At 38.9% G+C, this 15,497-nt stretch overlaps 1 protein-coding gene across 1 annotated transcript; it reads right to left on the reverse strand.

Moving 5' to 3' along the window:
• Positions 1 to 197: 197 nt before the first annotated feature.
• On the reverse strand, positions 198 to 15,255 carry OPTC (opticin). The gene is made up of 6 exons (XM_051998596.1): positions 14,835 to 15,255; positions 12,567 to 12,702; positions 10,757 to 10,915; positions 8,474 to 8,673; positions 7,083 to 7,178; positions 198 to 1,985 (listed from the first exon to the last, which is right to left on the reverse strand). Exons 1-6 carry the CDS (start codon positions 15,057 to 15,059, stop codon positions 1,815 to 1,817), a joined length of 987 nt encoding a protein of 328 aa, XP_051854556.1. The 5' UTR covers positions 15,060 to 15,255; the 3' UTR covers positions 198 to 1,814.
• Positions 15,256 to 15,497: the final 242 nt, after the last annotated feature.

A 15,497-nucleotide genomic window follows, 5' to 3' on the forward strand; every position in this document is an offset into this window, starting at 1 on the left:
AATTCAGGAAATAGATTCTTCTTGATTCCAAGCCCAGTGCTCTATCCACCATGTCACTTAGATGGCCATAATACTGTGAGTACAGAGAAGGAAAAAGTGGTTGGATACCCAGATAAGAAAGGGTCTCAAGATATGCTCCGATGTAATCCTCTGCCTTCAGCATAAATTTAGAGATATAAGTGATCACACAAGCCATCTTCTCAGTCAGCCAATCCACAAGCATTTATTAAGCACCTACTACATGCTAGGCACTAAATGTTAGGGATACAAAAAGGGGTAAAAACAGTTCCTGCCCTAAAAGAGCTCACATTCTAATGATGACACAAATATGAAAATAACCCAGTGTGTATAATAAATATAAATTTCTCTTAGGGAAAAAGGCACAAGTAGCTAGAGGAGGGAGCAGAAAAGGAATTCTGCAGAAAATGAGTTTTGAGTTGAGTCTTATTTACCCTCTTCACTTTACAGATGAGTGAGATGAGTCCCCAAAGATGTGTTGATTTGTACAAGGTCACACAGGTTCTAACTGGTAAAGGCAGGATTATAGCCAAGCTTCTCTGACTCCAAAGGAAATGTTCTTTCTATTGTGTCCTCCCCCAAAGAGAATGAAACAGGTGAAGAGAACAGAGGGTTTCCAAAGATAGTTTCTATCTGGAGGATAGGAAGGAGACCCCAGAGTAGACTCAAAGAATCTTAAGATTTGGGTCTGAGAGGAGCCTTAAAGATCTTTTAGCTCAACCCTTCCACTTTACAGATGGGGAAACTGAGGCCCAGAGAAATTAAATGACTTGTTCAAAATCAAAAGGTAAGTGCCTAGTGGAACTAGGAATTTGAACTCAACTACTCTGACTACAAATACAATGTTCTTTCCATTACTCTGCATTACTTCGGAGAAGAGCAGAACTGGTATGGAGTCTTTTGACTTCAAATTCAGTACTCCCTCTATTATACCAGTGGTCCCCATTTAGAGATTTTCTGAAGGTTTTCCAGGATGGCCTAAGGGGTTTGTACTAAACATTCCTTAAAGATGGTGTATGCAGTAAATAATTGTTTAAAAATATTATGAGTAGGATATTAATTACTCTGGGGATTTACAACACATTTTGTTGTTGTTGAAAGGGGTTTAAGGAACAAAATAATATTGGGAACCATTGAATTTCACCATGACAACCTCCTCAGGTAAAGGACCAACTAGTCCAACATTTTCATTTTAAATGAGGAAACTGAAGTTTGGAGAAAAGTTTCATCCTTATCACTGTCCCCATCATTGATAACAAGCACCTAGTGAATATTCATTGTGTATACATAAATGAATTAAGTCCTAAAGATTAAAAGGGGAAAAAAGAGTCATAAGATGGGATACCCAGTAAAACATCATTATCCTTATTTTACAGATGAAGCTACTAAGGATCAAAGCCCAGAGAGCAAGCTTTCTCCTCAGCCTGCTTCTCAAAAATCCCCATGTTCTAATATCTATTAATTCACCCTGAATTTTTTTTTCAGATCCTGGGCCAAGATTTGTCTCTGGCTGCCTCAAATCATTCCCAGGAGCAAGGAGGCTAATGTTATTCTTTATTTACATTCCATTCCAGTTCTGTTCTTCTCTGAGACAGTACGGAGTAGTGGAAAAAGAACTGTATTTGCAGTCAGAGTAGATATAAATTCCTAGTTCCATTATTCATTCACCTTGTTACTTTGGGTAAATCATTTAACCCGTTGGACCTCAATTTCCTTATCTATAAAATGGAGGGGGTTGGGCTAGAAGACCTCTCTCAGATCTAAATCCCAGTGATTCTATGTGTCTAAGATCAGAGTCAAGTGTAACTGCCTATGGGGAGTCGGGGCAGGCAGAAGTAAGCATTAGGAAAGAAGCTGAGGTTGATGGGATTGCCGTCCAGGCGGATGTCTTCCAGGGTCCTTCGGATGTGTGTTAGGTCCTGAGGGTCACAGAAGGTATCTTCAGCAATCGTCTGGATGTGGTTGTTCTGAGAAAACAGAATCACTTAGATTTCTAGAGGTCTACCAAATGCTTTCCTGCAACAATCTGGTGAGGTGAATAGTAGTACAAAATATAAATCGACTACAGGTCAAACTTACAACTCCATGCCAGAAATTTTTCACCTTTTGGAATCTCTAATTTCCTTTAAGGTTCTTCTCAAACACCACACTGCTGCCGTCATCTGAGGAATGATTCTGTATTTTTTTTTTGTACAAACTTGATATCTGCTTATCCATGTTCAGGTTTTCCCCACCTAGACTTAAGACCTTTAAGGATAGATTGTATTGTGTTCTTTCAAGGTCTCTTCCAGTCTCCAGGAGCCTATGATTCAAACTGGCTTCCTTCATAATTTAGCTAAAATCCCTCCTTAATCTTAATGCCTTCTCTCTAGCTTATCTCGAATTTATCCTGTATGACTGCTTTGTACATGATTGTTTGCATGTTGTCTCTCCCATGAGACCAGAACTGTCTTTTGCCTGATTTTTTTTTATTCCTTTCCCTTAGCAGACTTCCTGATACTAGGTATTTGATAAATGTTTGTTGACTTGAATTGGAAAAAAACCCAAGGGCAACTGGGTTCAAGTCTCTGTCACCATCTTGTTGTCTGATATTGGGTTATGGGAGGTGTTTTTTGCCCTTCTCTTCCTCAATTTCTTCAGCTATATAATGGGAAGAATCTTTAAAATGAGGGTGCAGCATTGATGAGGGAGAATAGAAATCAAATGTCTACCCTTTCATTTATGATATAATGAAGAAGAAAAAAAAAAGACATAGAATTAAAAAACCTGAATCTGAATCTTAAAAGTGATCAAATTATTCATCTTTCCTGAGCCTAAATGTTCTCATCTGTAATTCATTTCTGTAAGTTTATTTAGATACCTTTGCGTGTACTAGAAACACCATTTACCAGATGTTGGGAATACAAAAAGAATAATGATTCCTCCCCTCAAGAAGCTTACATTCTATTGGAGGGATACAATTTGTACACCAATAAGAAAATACAAGGTATAGACAAAGTGATACAAATTAATTTCAAGAGAGAGAGACTGTTTAATGACTGAAGTGATCAGGAGACAATGCTATGATTGTATGGAAAGTAGGGTTTCTAAGGAGTGAAAGGGAGGAGTTTAGTCTACTCAGAGGAAGGACAAATGAAATGTCCTATATAAGGAACTGTTAGCAGGCCAATTAGACAGTACCAAAGGAAAGATTTTGCCCTTGACTGAGTGTGGTAGATTGGGAGTCAAGTTAGCTGGGATTCAAGTCTAGTCACTGAGCATTTTTAAAGCTCTTAGTATTTATAGGCACTTTGCTAAAAGCTGGACACTGTCCCCCAAATAGATGAGCTAACGTTTAAAAAGTCTTCAGATAAAAGATAATTTAATAAAAAGGTCTCTTTCAGGGAAAAACCTAATACATCTTTCTGTCTTCTCCAACCTAGCAGAATCTTTAGAGATTCCTTAGCCTCCATGGATTAAAGCCCATCTAAGCATTTTCAGTGCTTTGCTTTGGATTGAGCTACACAAACAATAAATAAAATTTTGATAAACTTCGAGTTGGTATACTAAAATATTATTATTAAATTAAATTTTGCAATTTTTTTGTTTTTTTTCAAAACTTATAAAATAAATGAACCAAGGTTGTGGTTTGAAAGGAGTGAAGTGGGAAGGATAGGCTTCTCTCATTGCAAGGTAATAGGAGAAAAGGAGCTGTCACTTACTGTGTACACATGTACAGTTGCTTAAGAGTTGCAGCCTTCTGGAGGGACTTACATGAACTGTGAGTGAAATGAGCAGGACCAGGAGATCATTATATACTTCAACAACAATACTATATAATGATCATTTCTTTTTTTTTTTTGATATTTGGATCAGTAATTTATTGTTAATTGAGAACAGGTTTAATCTTCACCGAGCTCTCGAAGTGAACTCTAACTATACTTTTCTTTTTTTTTTTTTTAAATAACTTTTTATTGATAGAACTCATGCCAGGGTAATTTTTTACAGCATTATCCCTTGCACTCACTTCTGTTCCGATTTTTCCCCTCCCTCTCTCCCCACCTCCCCCAGATGGCAAGCAGTCCTTTACATGTTGAATAGGTTACAGTATATCCTAGATACAATATATGTGTGCAGAACTGAACAGTTTTCTTATTGCACAGGGAGAATTGAATTCAGAAGGTATAAATAATCTGGGAAGAAAAACAAAAATGCAAGCAGTTTATATTCATTTCCCAGTGTTCTTTCTTTGGGTATAGCTGCTTCTGCCCATCTTTGATCAATCGAAGCTGAATTAGCTCTCTTTATCGAAGAGATCCACTTCCATCAGAATACATCCTCAAACAGTATCATTGTTGAGGTATATAATGATCTCCTGGTTCTGTTCATTTCACTTAGCATCAGTTCATGTAAGTCTCTCCAGTCCTCTCTGTATTCATCCTGCTGGTATGATGATCATTTCTGATGGACGTGGCCCTCATCAATGAAGATGAACCAAATCAGTTCCAATAGAGCAGTAAAGAACTGAACCAGCTACACCCAGCGAAAGAACTCTGGGAGATGACTATGAACCACTACATAGAATTCCCAATCCCTCTATTTTTGTCCTCCTGCATTTTTGATTTCCTTCACAGGCTAATTGTACACTATTTCAGAGTCTGATTATTTTGTACAGCAAAATAACTGTTAGACATGTATACTTATACTGTATTTAATTTATACTTGAACATATTTAACATGTATTGATCAACCTGCCATGGGGCGGGGGGAGGGAAGGGGAAGGCGTTGGAACAAAAGGTTTGGCAATTGTCAATACTGTAAAATTACCCATGCATATATCTTGTAAATAAAAAGCTATAATAAAAAAATAGAAAAAAAAAAGAATTATAGTCTTTCTATCTCAGGAAAGCAACTGTTTACTTGCATACCTAGGTTTCAGTAATTCATTGTGCCAGATCTGATTCTGGTTAGAAACAGTGGCCATTGTAAGCTGAATACCTTACTCCCTCTTCTTTCTATTTCCAGTAGGGCTTATTTCCAAGGGAGTCTTTCTAAGGAAGGAGGAATGGAATGTGATTTTGAGGCTGTTTACCACTGACTGATTCTTGAGTTCTCTGAGCTGAAGGAAATGAGGAGCAAGATGGGAGAAGAGATAAAGGCTAACATCAGGGGAAAAAGAAGGCTGGGGGTTGTGGATTCTATTTTCTAGGAACAATGTTTGTTCTCCAATGTTTCTTATAATTTAATTTATTTTAAAATACATATTTTTTTATGAATCATGTTAAGAGAGAAAATTCAGAACAAAAGGGGAAAACCATGGGAGAGGGGAAAAAAGGATATAAGAAATGAACTTAGCATGTGTTGATTTACATTCAATCTCCATAGTTCTTTTTCTAGATGTAGCTGGCATTTTCTGTCCAGAATTTATTGGAATTGTCTTGGATCCAATGTTTCTTATAAATAATTCCAAAGTCAGGAATAGATTCAGGGATAACTTGGTCATGGAATCATAGGATAATAGATTTTGTGCTGGAAAGAACATGAGTAGTTAAGCCCACTCCCCTCATTTTATAGATGAAGAAACTAAAGACCAAACAGGGGTAGGGCTTGCCTGGGTCCTACTTGCACTTGAGGCCCAGTTTGAATTCAACAGTTCCAGCTCTGCAGTCTAAGCTAGTATTAGGCAGGGAAGTGATGCAGTGAATAGATGGTTGGAATTAAAAGCAGGACAGATTTCAATTCAAATTCTATTTTAGACATTTATTAGTTGTGTAACTATGTTTAAGCCACAATCTGGCTTAGTTTTTCTTTCTTTAAAATGGGGATAATAATAGCACCTATCTCATCATATTGTAAGATCAAAAGAAAATAGAAAAACAATGCTTTGCAGATCTTTAAAGTGCTATTTCAAAACTACACCTTATTATATGGGGGTTTTTACATCCTTCCTGAGGTAACTATCATTCCTGTATAGCACCTTGCAGCTTTCTGCACATCTCCAGGGTTCCTACTTTCCCCTTAAGCCTTAGAGGATAAAGTCCAAGATTCCCTGGGGGAGGGACTGCTCCCTTCTGGCACAGTTGTGTCCACAGATATGCTGTACTCAGATATATTCCCAGAAAAAAGGGACTCAGGGAACAGATGAAATATCCATTCTATTACAGGATGTTATTAATGGAAACTGTCAGCATAAGGGTTCAGGACCATGTCATGGACAGAAACAGAGGAGGATCAGACAAAAAGTGGATATGAGGAAAGAGCTGTAGGAACATAGGGGGAGAGCAAGAATGGAGAAGGAGGAAGAGAAGAGAAAAGGAGAAAAGGTAGAAAAGTAAAGTGAATAGTAAGATGGAGAAGAAAGAGGAGAAACGGGGAGAAGGGATGGAATGAGAAAGATAAGAATTGAAAGAAGGTGAAATGTGGATAGGGAGTTAGGAGATGAATTAGGAAAAAGATACTGGACAAATTTTTTTAATCAAGAACAATAAATTCACTGGTGTCAGGGACTCCCACTGAGGAAATATTTCCAGAGCAGATCTGCACTACTAAGTCTTTGAGTTTAGAGTTTCTAGGGGGCATTCTTTAATAGAAGTTTGGAAGAAAGTGAGAGATAATAGTAGCTAGCATTTACATAGAATTTTAAGGTTTATAAAACTTTACATGTTATTCTTATACCAATCTTGTGAGTAGGTGCTCATATTATCCCCATTTTACAATTTAAAAAAAACTGCTTCTAAGAGACTGAGCTGAGACAAGATTTGAACTTGGCTCTTCCTTTTTGCAAGTCCACCACTTTATCTACTGAAACATCTGATTGACCAAATATCTAAAGATTTTTGGATAATACATAAAGATGGAAGGTAGAAGGAAGAAAGAAAAGGGAAGAAATTGGAGAAGAAATTAGTGGACAGATTGAAAGACCTAGGAGAGAGATGGGGAGAGAAAAAAACAAAGAAAGAAGAACAATATCGGTCTCAGGGAAAGAGAATCAGCCATCCTTCACAACCCCAAGTATCTGGGACCCCTTGTTGCCAAATACTTCTTTCTATTTTTCAATCTAATTCCATCCTATTAAAAAGTCTCACTTGCAAGTGTAGAGAACGCAGGCTCAAGGGCAAGGGCACAGGGATGTAGTCCAGCTTGTTATTCGACAGGTAGAGAAACTGCAAGTTCTTTAGCTCCTGGGGAGATAAAGAGAAGTCATCTGATACATTCATTGTTGGTGGAATTGTGAACACATCCAGCCATTCTGGAGAGCAATTTGGAACTATGCTCAAAAAGTTATCAAACTGTGCATACCCTTTGATCCAGCAGTGTTTCTACTGGGCTTATACCCCAAAGAGATACTAAAGAAGGGAAAGGGACCTGTATGTACCAAAATGTTTGTGGCAGCCCTGTTTGTAGTGGCTAGAAGCTGGAAAATGAATGGATGCCCATCAATTGGAGAATGGTTGAGTAAATTGTGGTATATGAATGTTATGGAATATTATTGTTCTGTAAGGAATGACCAGCAGCATGAATACAGAGAGGCTTGCAGAGACTTACATGAACTGATGCTAAATGAAATGAGCAGAACCAGGAGATCATTATATACCTCAACAACGATACTGTTTGAGGATGTATTCTGATGGAAGTGGATCTCTTCGATAAAGAGAGCTAATTCAGTTTCAATTGATCAAGGATGAACAGAAGCAGCTACACCCAGAGAAAGGACACTGGGAAATGAATATAAACTGCTTGCATTTTTGTTTTTCTTCCCGGGTTATTTCTACCTTCTGAATCCAATTCTCCCTGTGCAACAAGAGAACTGTTCAGTTCTGCACACATATATTGTATCTAGGATATACTGTAACCTATTTAACATGTATAGGACTGCTTGCCATCTGGGGGAGGGGGTGGAGGGAGGGAGGGGAAAAATCGAACAGAAGTAAGTGCAAGGGATAATGTTGTAAAAAATTACCCTGGCATGGGTTCTGTCAATAAAAAGTTATTTTAAAAAAAAGATAAAGAGAAGTCATGTCCTGGGACTGAATGCCAGATCCTGGTGGGAGATGCCAGGGGATATTAAGGAGACCAAGCAGGTGAGTACTATGAGGTCTTGATAGGAATGTAGTTTCTTAATAGGAATGACTACAAGGATTTTCTCCAAGTGATGCATCAAATGTCCCCTTAAACAAAGGGATGTCATCTTATTGTGAATCTTGGAACAGCAATTTTTGAAGCACCAAAGAAAAAGGAAGAGATATAATTAAGCCAGAAGATATTTCCAGTCATAACAAATGCTCAGGAGTGGGACATAATGGCTTCCTTCCATCCAGGGAATTGGATAAAAATGGCATTACATGGTCTGAGCCTTAACAGCAACAGCCCCAGAAGGATGAGAGTCTTTGTTGCCAAACGTGTCTGTGTAGGTTTATGTGTGTCTGTGTGTCTGTGGGTTTGTGGGTGTGAAGGGGAGCCCAGGATGCTGACTCACTTTGAAACTTTCTGGTAGGATTCCTGAGCTTTGGAGCTTGTTGAATTGGGCATCAAGTCTCACAAGACTAGCAGGGAGCCTAGGCAGAGATGCCAGGTTGTTCTCTGGGATGATCAGTTCTTGCAGAGCAGGTAATAAGAAAGCATCATCTTCAATGGTAGAGATGCAGTTGTTTGAGAGGTCAATGTGCTTTAGTTTTCCTATTGAGATATGGAAGAAAGAAATGCATTGTGTAGGTAGGAACAGTGGAGGGATAATGGGAATGAGAGAAAGAGAAAAATAAGGAAGGAGGAATGGAACAAAGGAAGGGAGGACAGAAGGGAGGAAGGAAAAGAGAGGGGGGAGAGAAAGGAGGGAAGGAGGAAGGAAGGAGGGAAAGAATAAAGGGAGAGAGGGAGGAAGAAATGAAGAAGAAAAGGAAGGAAGGAAGGAAGGAAGGAAGGAAGGGAGGGAGGGAGGGAGCGAGGGAAGGAGGAAGGGAAGGAGGAAGAGAGGGAGGAAGGGAGGAGGAAATAGAAGGAAGTCCTACTTCTATCACTATATGTGATATTCTGGAATCTCTTCCTGAAAACATTTCCAGTAAAATGGATGCCTGATTGGTCAATAAAGTCCTACTCAGAGGCAAAAACATATTAATCTATATTTGTGTAAACCATAATGTGTTTCTGAACATTCCTCACACCAGCCCTATGAGAGATGGGATAAAGGATTATTATCCTCACTTTACAGATGAGGAAACTAAGGATTGGGGGACAAAACAGTTATGATCACAAGATTTGGAACTGGATGGAACTTTTAGAGATCATCTAGTTCAAACCCTTCATTTTATAATTGGAAAAACTGAGGCCTTGAGATAAAATGAGATTTGCCAAAGGTCCTTTACTAAGTGGTAAATGAAAGGTTTGAACTCAGGTTTTTTGACAATAAATCCAGTACTCTTACCACACCATAACACCAAGTATTTGTCCAAGGTCATGTTGGACTGGATAAATGCTGGAATTGGGAGTAGAATCCAAGTCTTTGGGCACTATATTTAGATCCAAGAAATACCACTGTATATTTAGATACAGTGGTAGTTCTTGGATGTGACACTCCATATTCTGATTCTGAGCAGTTTCAATGACTGTCCTCTATAACTGGGATTTTTCCCTTCTTCTTTCTGCCTCCTGGATTCCCTGTCTTTCTCCAAGTTCCAGCTAAAATCCCATCTTGTACAAGAAGCACATTTCCCCTGATTGCCAGTACCATCACTGGGAGAGTACCTTCAATTTATCATGTATAAGTTTATCTTTATAACACAGTTGTTTACATATTGTTTCCCTTATTAAACTGTGAACTCCTTGAGAGTGGGGAGTGAGGGTGACTTTTCTTTTATATTCTCAGAACTTACCACAGGACATCTATTAAGTGATTAATAAATGCTTATTGAATTAACTTTCTGACTACCACATTTCCCACCTTCTCCATCATGGACTTCTCCATCATGACATAGGGCAGCTAGGTACTGTAGTGGAGAGAGCACTGGGACTGAGATCAGAAAGTCATATTCTTGAGTTCAAATCTCGCCTCAAACATTTACTAGCTGTGTGATCCTGGACAAGGCATTTAATCCTGTTTGTGTTGGTTTCCTCATCTATGAAGTGAGCTGAAGAAAGAAATGGCGCTCTAGGAGCTTTATCAAGAAAATCCCAACTGGTGCAACAAAGAGTCAGACATAATTGAAACAGAAGAACAATAAATACCATGATAGTGCAGGATACTTTCTCTTTCCTCTCCCCTGCCCCTTTTTGGATTCCTTTTATGTGTTGTCTTCCCCCATTAGATTGTAAGCTTCTTGAGGGCAGGTGATATCTTTCTTTTCCCCTGTTTGTATCCCTAGCACTTAACTAATGTTACTACTGATTTATTTCCTGGATTTGGGACCAGCATATCTGTGTAATTCTGGGAAAGTTCTGTTAACTTCCCTGTGCCCAGGTTTTCAATCTACCCCTTTTCTCCATTCTACCTCCACAAAAAGAGAGCTAATACCATTACAGACTTTGTAAGGCTTCTGGCAGAATGAAGGAGAATAAGTCAGTAAAACAATCTGAGACATTCAGGAAGAGACATCAAGAAAACCCTACATTATCCCCATTTTAAAGTAGGATAAATGAAGCCTTGATTTGGGGGGAAAGAGAGTGAAGTTCTTTGTCCCAGTATATTTGACTAGACAAACAAAAAAATGAAATCCCCATCAATTTCTCCTCCCCTCTCCTTCCCTCACCCATACCTGCAATGGCATACTTAGCCCTTTGAAATCTCCTGACTGGATATGAGTGATATGATTAAAGCGGGCATAAAGGTAAGTTGTCTCCTGGGGCAGAGGAGGGATGTGCTCCAGATCAACATCTTCACAGTACACAGAGGTGCCAAGACACACACAGATCAGGCAGGTGGGCAAACCTAGATCAGACAAGAAGGTTAAAGAATGGAGAATAAAGGAGATCCGTTTGTAGAGCCCTTCTCACTCCTCTCTCATTCATTCATTCAACAAGCATTTACTTAGCAGCTACTCGGAGCCAGTCTCTGTTCAAGGTGCTCAGTATATGGAGACAAAAAATAGTTCCTGCCTCATAAGGCTTATATTCTCCTGGAATTCTTCCTGGGAGAATGCCAGAATTGATGCCATTTCTGTCTGTTCCAAATGCTATTTTCCTGGATTGTTTGCGTGGCCATTTCTCAATGCTAATGCTTCTGTTATGCTTACCCCTTAATAACCTGAGTATAACTTCTGTGTTAATCTTTATTTGCTAATATTCCCTAATATAACCATCAGTCCTCTTGCTTATTTCAGCTAGACACCCCTTAATTCTCTCTAGGAGAAAACATCCCAAAGGAAGATTCCAAGAAGATTATGAGGGAAAATATCTTCCACAGGAGACCCTTCCTAATCCTGTCAGCTGACAGTGCCTTATCCTCTAAAGTTTTTTCCATCTATTTTGTGCATATCTTCTTAATCCTTATTAATGTATGTCTTCCCCAATAGCTTTTAAACTCCTCAAGGACAGCAACTGATTTTTGCCTTTTCTTTGTATCATCTGCACTCAGCATAATACCTGGTACAGAGCATAATGAGTGCTTGTTGCATGAATGTCATTCTTTACCTATTTCTTACTTATTTGTTGCACAATCACAAGCTTTTGGTTACCAATGAAACCATAGCTCAGATATTTGGGACTGGCACATGTGAAGGGGGAAGGATGAAGAATCAATAAGAGAAGAATTAAAAGTTATCATTCTCCAAATCATTTGCTTCATTTGCTATCATCCCCAAGTGACAACCATAGCGTTTGTTATTTTCCTTAACAGGTTTTTAATTGTAATTAATTTAATTATTGCTCATCCCTATTCCCTTTGTGTCAGTGTTAATTAAGCTGGAGTAACTATGTTGATGCTTCTTTCTGATTTCAATCTTCTGATCACCCCCCTGATCTTCACACCAAATATTTCTTCTCCCTTTGTGATCTGTGAATGTGTGTATGTCTGTCTTCTCTACTCTTTACTCTTCTTCCTCTCTCTTTCACCCCCTTCTCTCCCTCCCCCTCTCTCTTCTTCCCTTCCCTCCTCTTTCCTTCCTTCCTTCTATTTTTCTCCCTCCCTTCCTCTCCCTCCTTCCTTTCCCCTCCTCTTTCCCTTTCTCCTTCCCTTTCTCCCTCCCTCCCTCTCTTTTTCTATCCTTCTCTCTCCCTTCCTCCTTCCATTTCTCCCCCTCCCTCCCTTTCCCCCTCTCTCTTCTTTCCTTCCTTCCTTTTTCTTTCTCTCTCTCTCCATCCCTCCCTCCTTCACTCTCTTCCTCCCTTCCCCCTCTCTCTCTCATTCTTTCTAGCTCTTTCCCTCCCTTCCTCTCTTTTTCCCTCCCTTCCCTCCATCCCCCCTTCTCTCTCTCCTCTCCCTCTTACTCTCTCCTTGAGGACAGGAATTGATTTTGCATTTTCTTCGTATCATCTGCATTCAACATAATATCTGGCGCAGAGCATAATGAATGCTTATTGACTGAATGATTGATTCCTCTCAGTCATTCTTTGTCCATGTTCTGCTATGACTAACTACTCACCCATGGCAGTCAGCAAGTTAAGCAGGCTAGATATGGAAGGGTTGGTGACTGAAGTCCACGTCTTTGGGCCCTTGGTGGCCATCACAGTCTTGGTGGATACACTCATGGTTGAAGGGGCCAGAGTGCCCACTTGAGTCTGAGCCGTAGCACAAATGCCGCATAGAAGTGGGAAAGACAGGCAGGGCAGATTTTTAAAAAAGTAAAGTTGTATTGATGCCCTTTGTTTTTATAACAGAGTCATTTTTAGATGTTTCTCTCCCCACTTATTCCCTTATAATAAAGACAAAAAGAATGAAACAAAACTGACAGTGACTTTTTTTGGTAGTGTATATAACTTACTGAATCCATAGTCCCCCCACTTCTCCAAGAAAAGGAGACAAATGAATTTCCTCATCTCTTCTCCAGAGCTACAATTGAATATTCTAATTGCATAGCATCAATTCTTCTAATTTACATTATTGTAGTTAATGTGCAGATTGTTGTTTTAGTTCTGCCTGGTTCACTGTTCTTCCCATGTTTCTCCAAATTTCTCATATTAATTGTTTCTTATGATGTTTTAATATTCCATCGCATCCATACACCAGAATTTGTCCACCCATTCCCTAATTAAAGGGCACCCACTTTTTTCTTTTGTATTTCCTAGAAGGGTAGATTTTGTCAGAGAGAGACTTTGTGCTCAGGAGAGAAAAGAGAATTTCTTGGACCAGGTTAAGATATAATTGATTTTTTAAAAAGCTAAAAAATAATAATTAAATAAAATAGCTAACATTTATATAGTATTTGCTATATGCCAAGCACTTTATAATTATTATTTCATTTAATCTTCACAACAATTCTGGAGGTAGGTGCTATTATTATCCCCATTTTATGGATGAGAAAACTGAGACAAACAGAAGTTAAATCATTTGCAATGTAAGAGGAGTGGCTCAATAATCATTTTCAAGTCTCTTAAGGGATATGAAGAAAGAAGAAGGAGAAGGAGAAAGAGAAGGAGAAGGAGAAGGAGAAGGAGGAGGAGGAGGAGAGGAGGAGGAGAGGAGGAGAAGGAGGAGGAGGAGGAGAGGAGGAGAAGAAGAAGAAGAAAGAAGAAGAAGAAGAAGAAGAAGAAGAAGAAGAAGAAGAAGAAGAAGAAGAAGAAGAAGAAGAAGAAGAAGAAGAAGAAGAAGAAGTTGTAGTAGTAGTCAGGGGGAGAAGAATAACCAACCAACTTTCAACTGAATAAGCACAAGAGAGAACAACTAAAACAAATAAAAGGGCTTTAAGCCAGATGGGATATTACATTGATATAAACAACCCTATGAAGTAAGAAATTCCATGATCTTGCCATCTATTTTATAAATGAGTAAACTAAGGCTCACAGAGATATGTGCCTAGCCCATGGTTACACAACTAGAAAGTGCCAGAGTCAGAACTCAAACGCAGGTCATTGGATCATAATCGTGCAACCAGAAGGAATATTATAGGACACTTAGTTCAACCCTCCTCATTTTAATGATAGTGATAATAATAGCCTTGCATAGCACATTAAGACTTTCAAAGTGCTTTTCATACATTATTTCATTTAATCCTCATAACAACTCTGGAGCAGGTGCTATTGTTATCCCCATTTTACAGATGAGGAAACTGAGGCAGACAGATGTTAATTGCCCAAGGTCACAGATAATGAGGTGACAATAATGGTATTTAAACCCAAGTCCTAGGGCAAGTAGGTGACATAGTGGATAGAGCACAGGTCCTGAACACAGGAGGACTTGAATTCAAAACCAGCCTCAGACTTATTAGTTGTGTCACTCTGGGCAATTTTAAAATTGAAAATTTAAATTTAAATTTAAAAAAAATTTTAAATTTTAAAAAGCCAGTTCCTTTTATTCCAAATCCAGTGGTCTTTCCACTGTCCCATAGAGCTTCTCATTTAAAATTTTAAAAATCAAACAGGAAAGGAAATTAAGACTAGGCAAAAAGAATCTGTGACATCTTTATTAGAGAGAATATGATTACTTCCTGATCCCCAATAAGATAGGGTTTACAGATCTACTTAAAAGAGAAAAAGATGGTTTCTCAAAGACCCCACTAAATATGGTGACAGCTGACAAAGCAAATGAACGTTTCCTGTTGTCCAGTTTCTGAATTTCTCTCAGGTACCTAATCTCCGGATACCCCAAAGGATCACCTTTATTGCATGGAGAGAGAGCCAGAGCTGGGAAAGGGAGGAAGGCATCTTGTATCTCAGGCCTAGAAAGACTTGAGTTCCATCTAAGTGAGTCTTACCTTTGGGGTCAGGTCTCCATAGTCACTCTTTATAGCTTGCTCTTCATAGTTGCTAAAGTCATAATTATCCAGATTTGGGTCATAGCTCCCCAGCTCCAGATTGTTGTAGGCTGTCCCTTCATCTTGGAGTTCTTCCTGCTTCACCGCTCCCTCCGTCCAGGGTGGCAAAGCTTCTGTCTCCTGGATGACCAGGGATATCAGTCCCAGGAGGGCGGAGATCCTCATGGTGCTTTTAGTGGGAAAAAGGAGAGTGTAAAGTTGGATTTCATATTATGGGTGAAATGAGGATAAGAATTATAATATTTATTGAGCAACAACATGGCATGGGAGAAAGACCTGCTTCTGATCCAATATCAGCTCTATGATCATAGATAGCCAAATACTTAACCTCTCAGTATCTCAAATAGTTTTCTAAGGTTAGAGGTAAGTATTCTGCATTTATGCAGGATGTTTCTACTTTTGGAGCTCCCTAGCCTTTCAAAGTCCTCCTCTTCCTTTTCCCTCCATCAAAACAAACCAAAAAAAGCACAAGGTTTTTTTTAGTGGTGTTTGAGATGATATATCTTGATGTTGTCTTCTGTCAGCACAAGATCTGGAGAATAAAAATTATTTGGTACTTCCCCAGTCCTATGGTTGGCAACATTCTTTCTGCTCCCTTAAATC

This window comes from Antechinus flavipes, chromosome 4, assembly GCF_016432865.1.
Source record: "Antechinus flavipes isolate AdamAnt ecotype Samford, QLD, Australia chromosome 4, AdamAnt_v2, whole genome shotgun sequence".
In the NCBI taxonomy this organism is placed as follows: Eukaryota; Metazoa; Chordata; class Mammalia; order Dasyuromorphia; family Dasyuridae; genus Antechinus; species Antechinus flavipes.

Excerpts from the sequence above, each read along its gene's own strand:
- OPTC (XM_051998596.1), bottom strand. The coding sequence starts at position 15,059 with ATGAGGATCTCCGCCCTCCTGGGACTGATATCCCTGGTCATCCAGGAG. Across the intron at positions 10,916-12,566 it reads TAACTTGCTGACTGCCATGG|GTTTGCCCACCTGCCTGATC; the intron begins GTGAGTAGTTAG and ends TGTCTGATCTAG. Across the intron at positions 7,179-8,473 it reads TCCTACCAGAAAGTTTCAAA|GAGCTAAAGAACTTGCAGTT; the intron begins GTGAGTCAGCAT and ends TTATCTCCCCAG.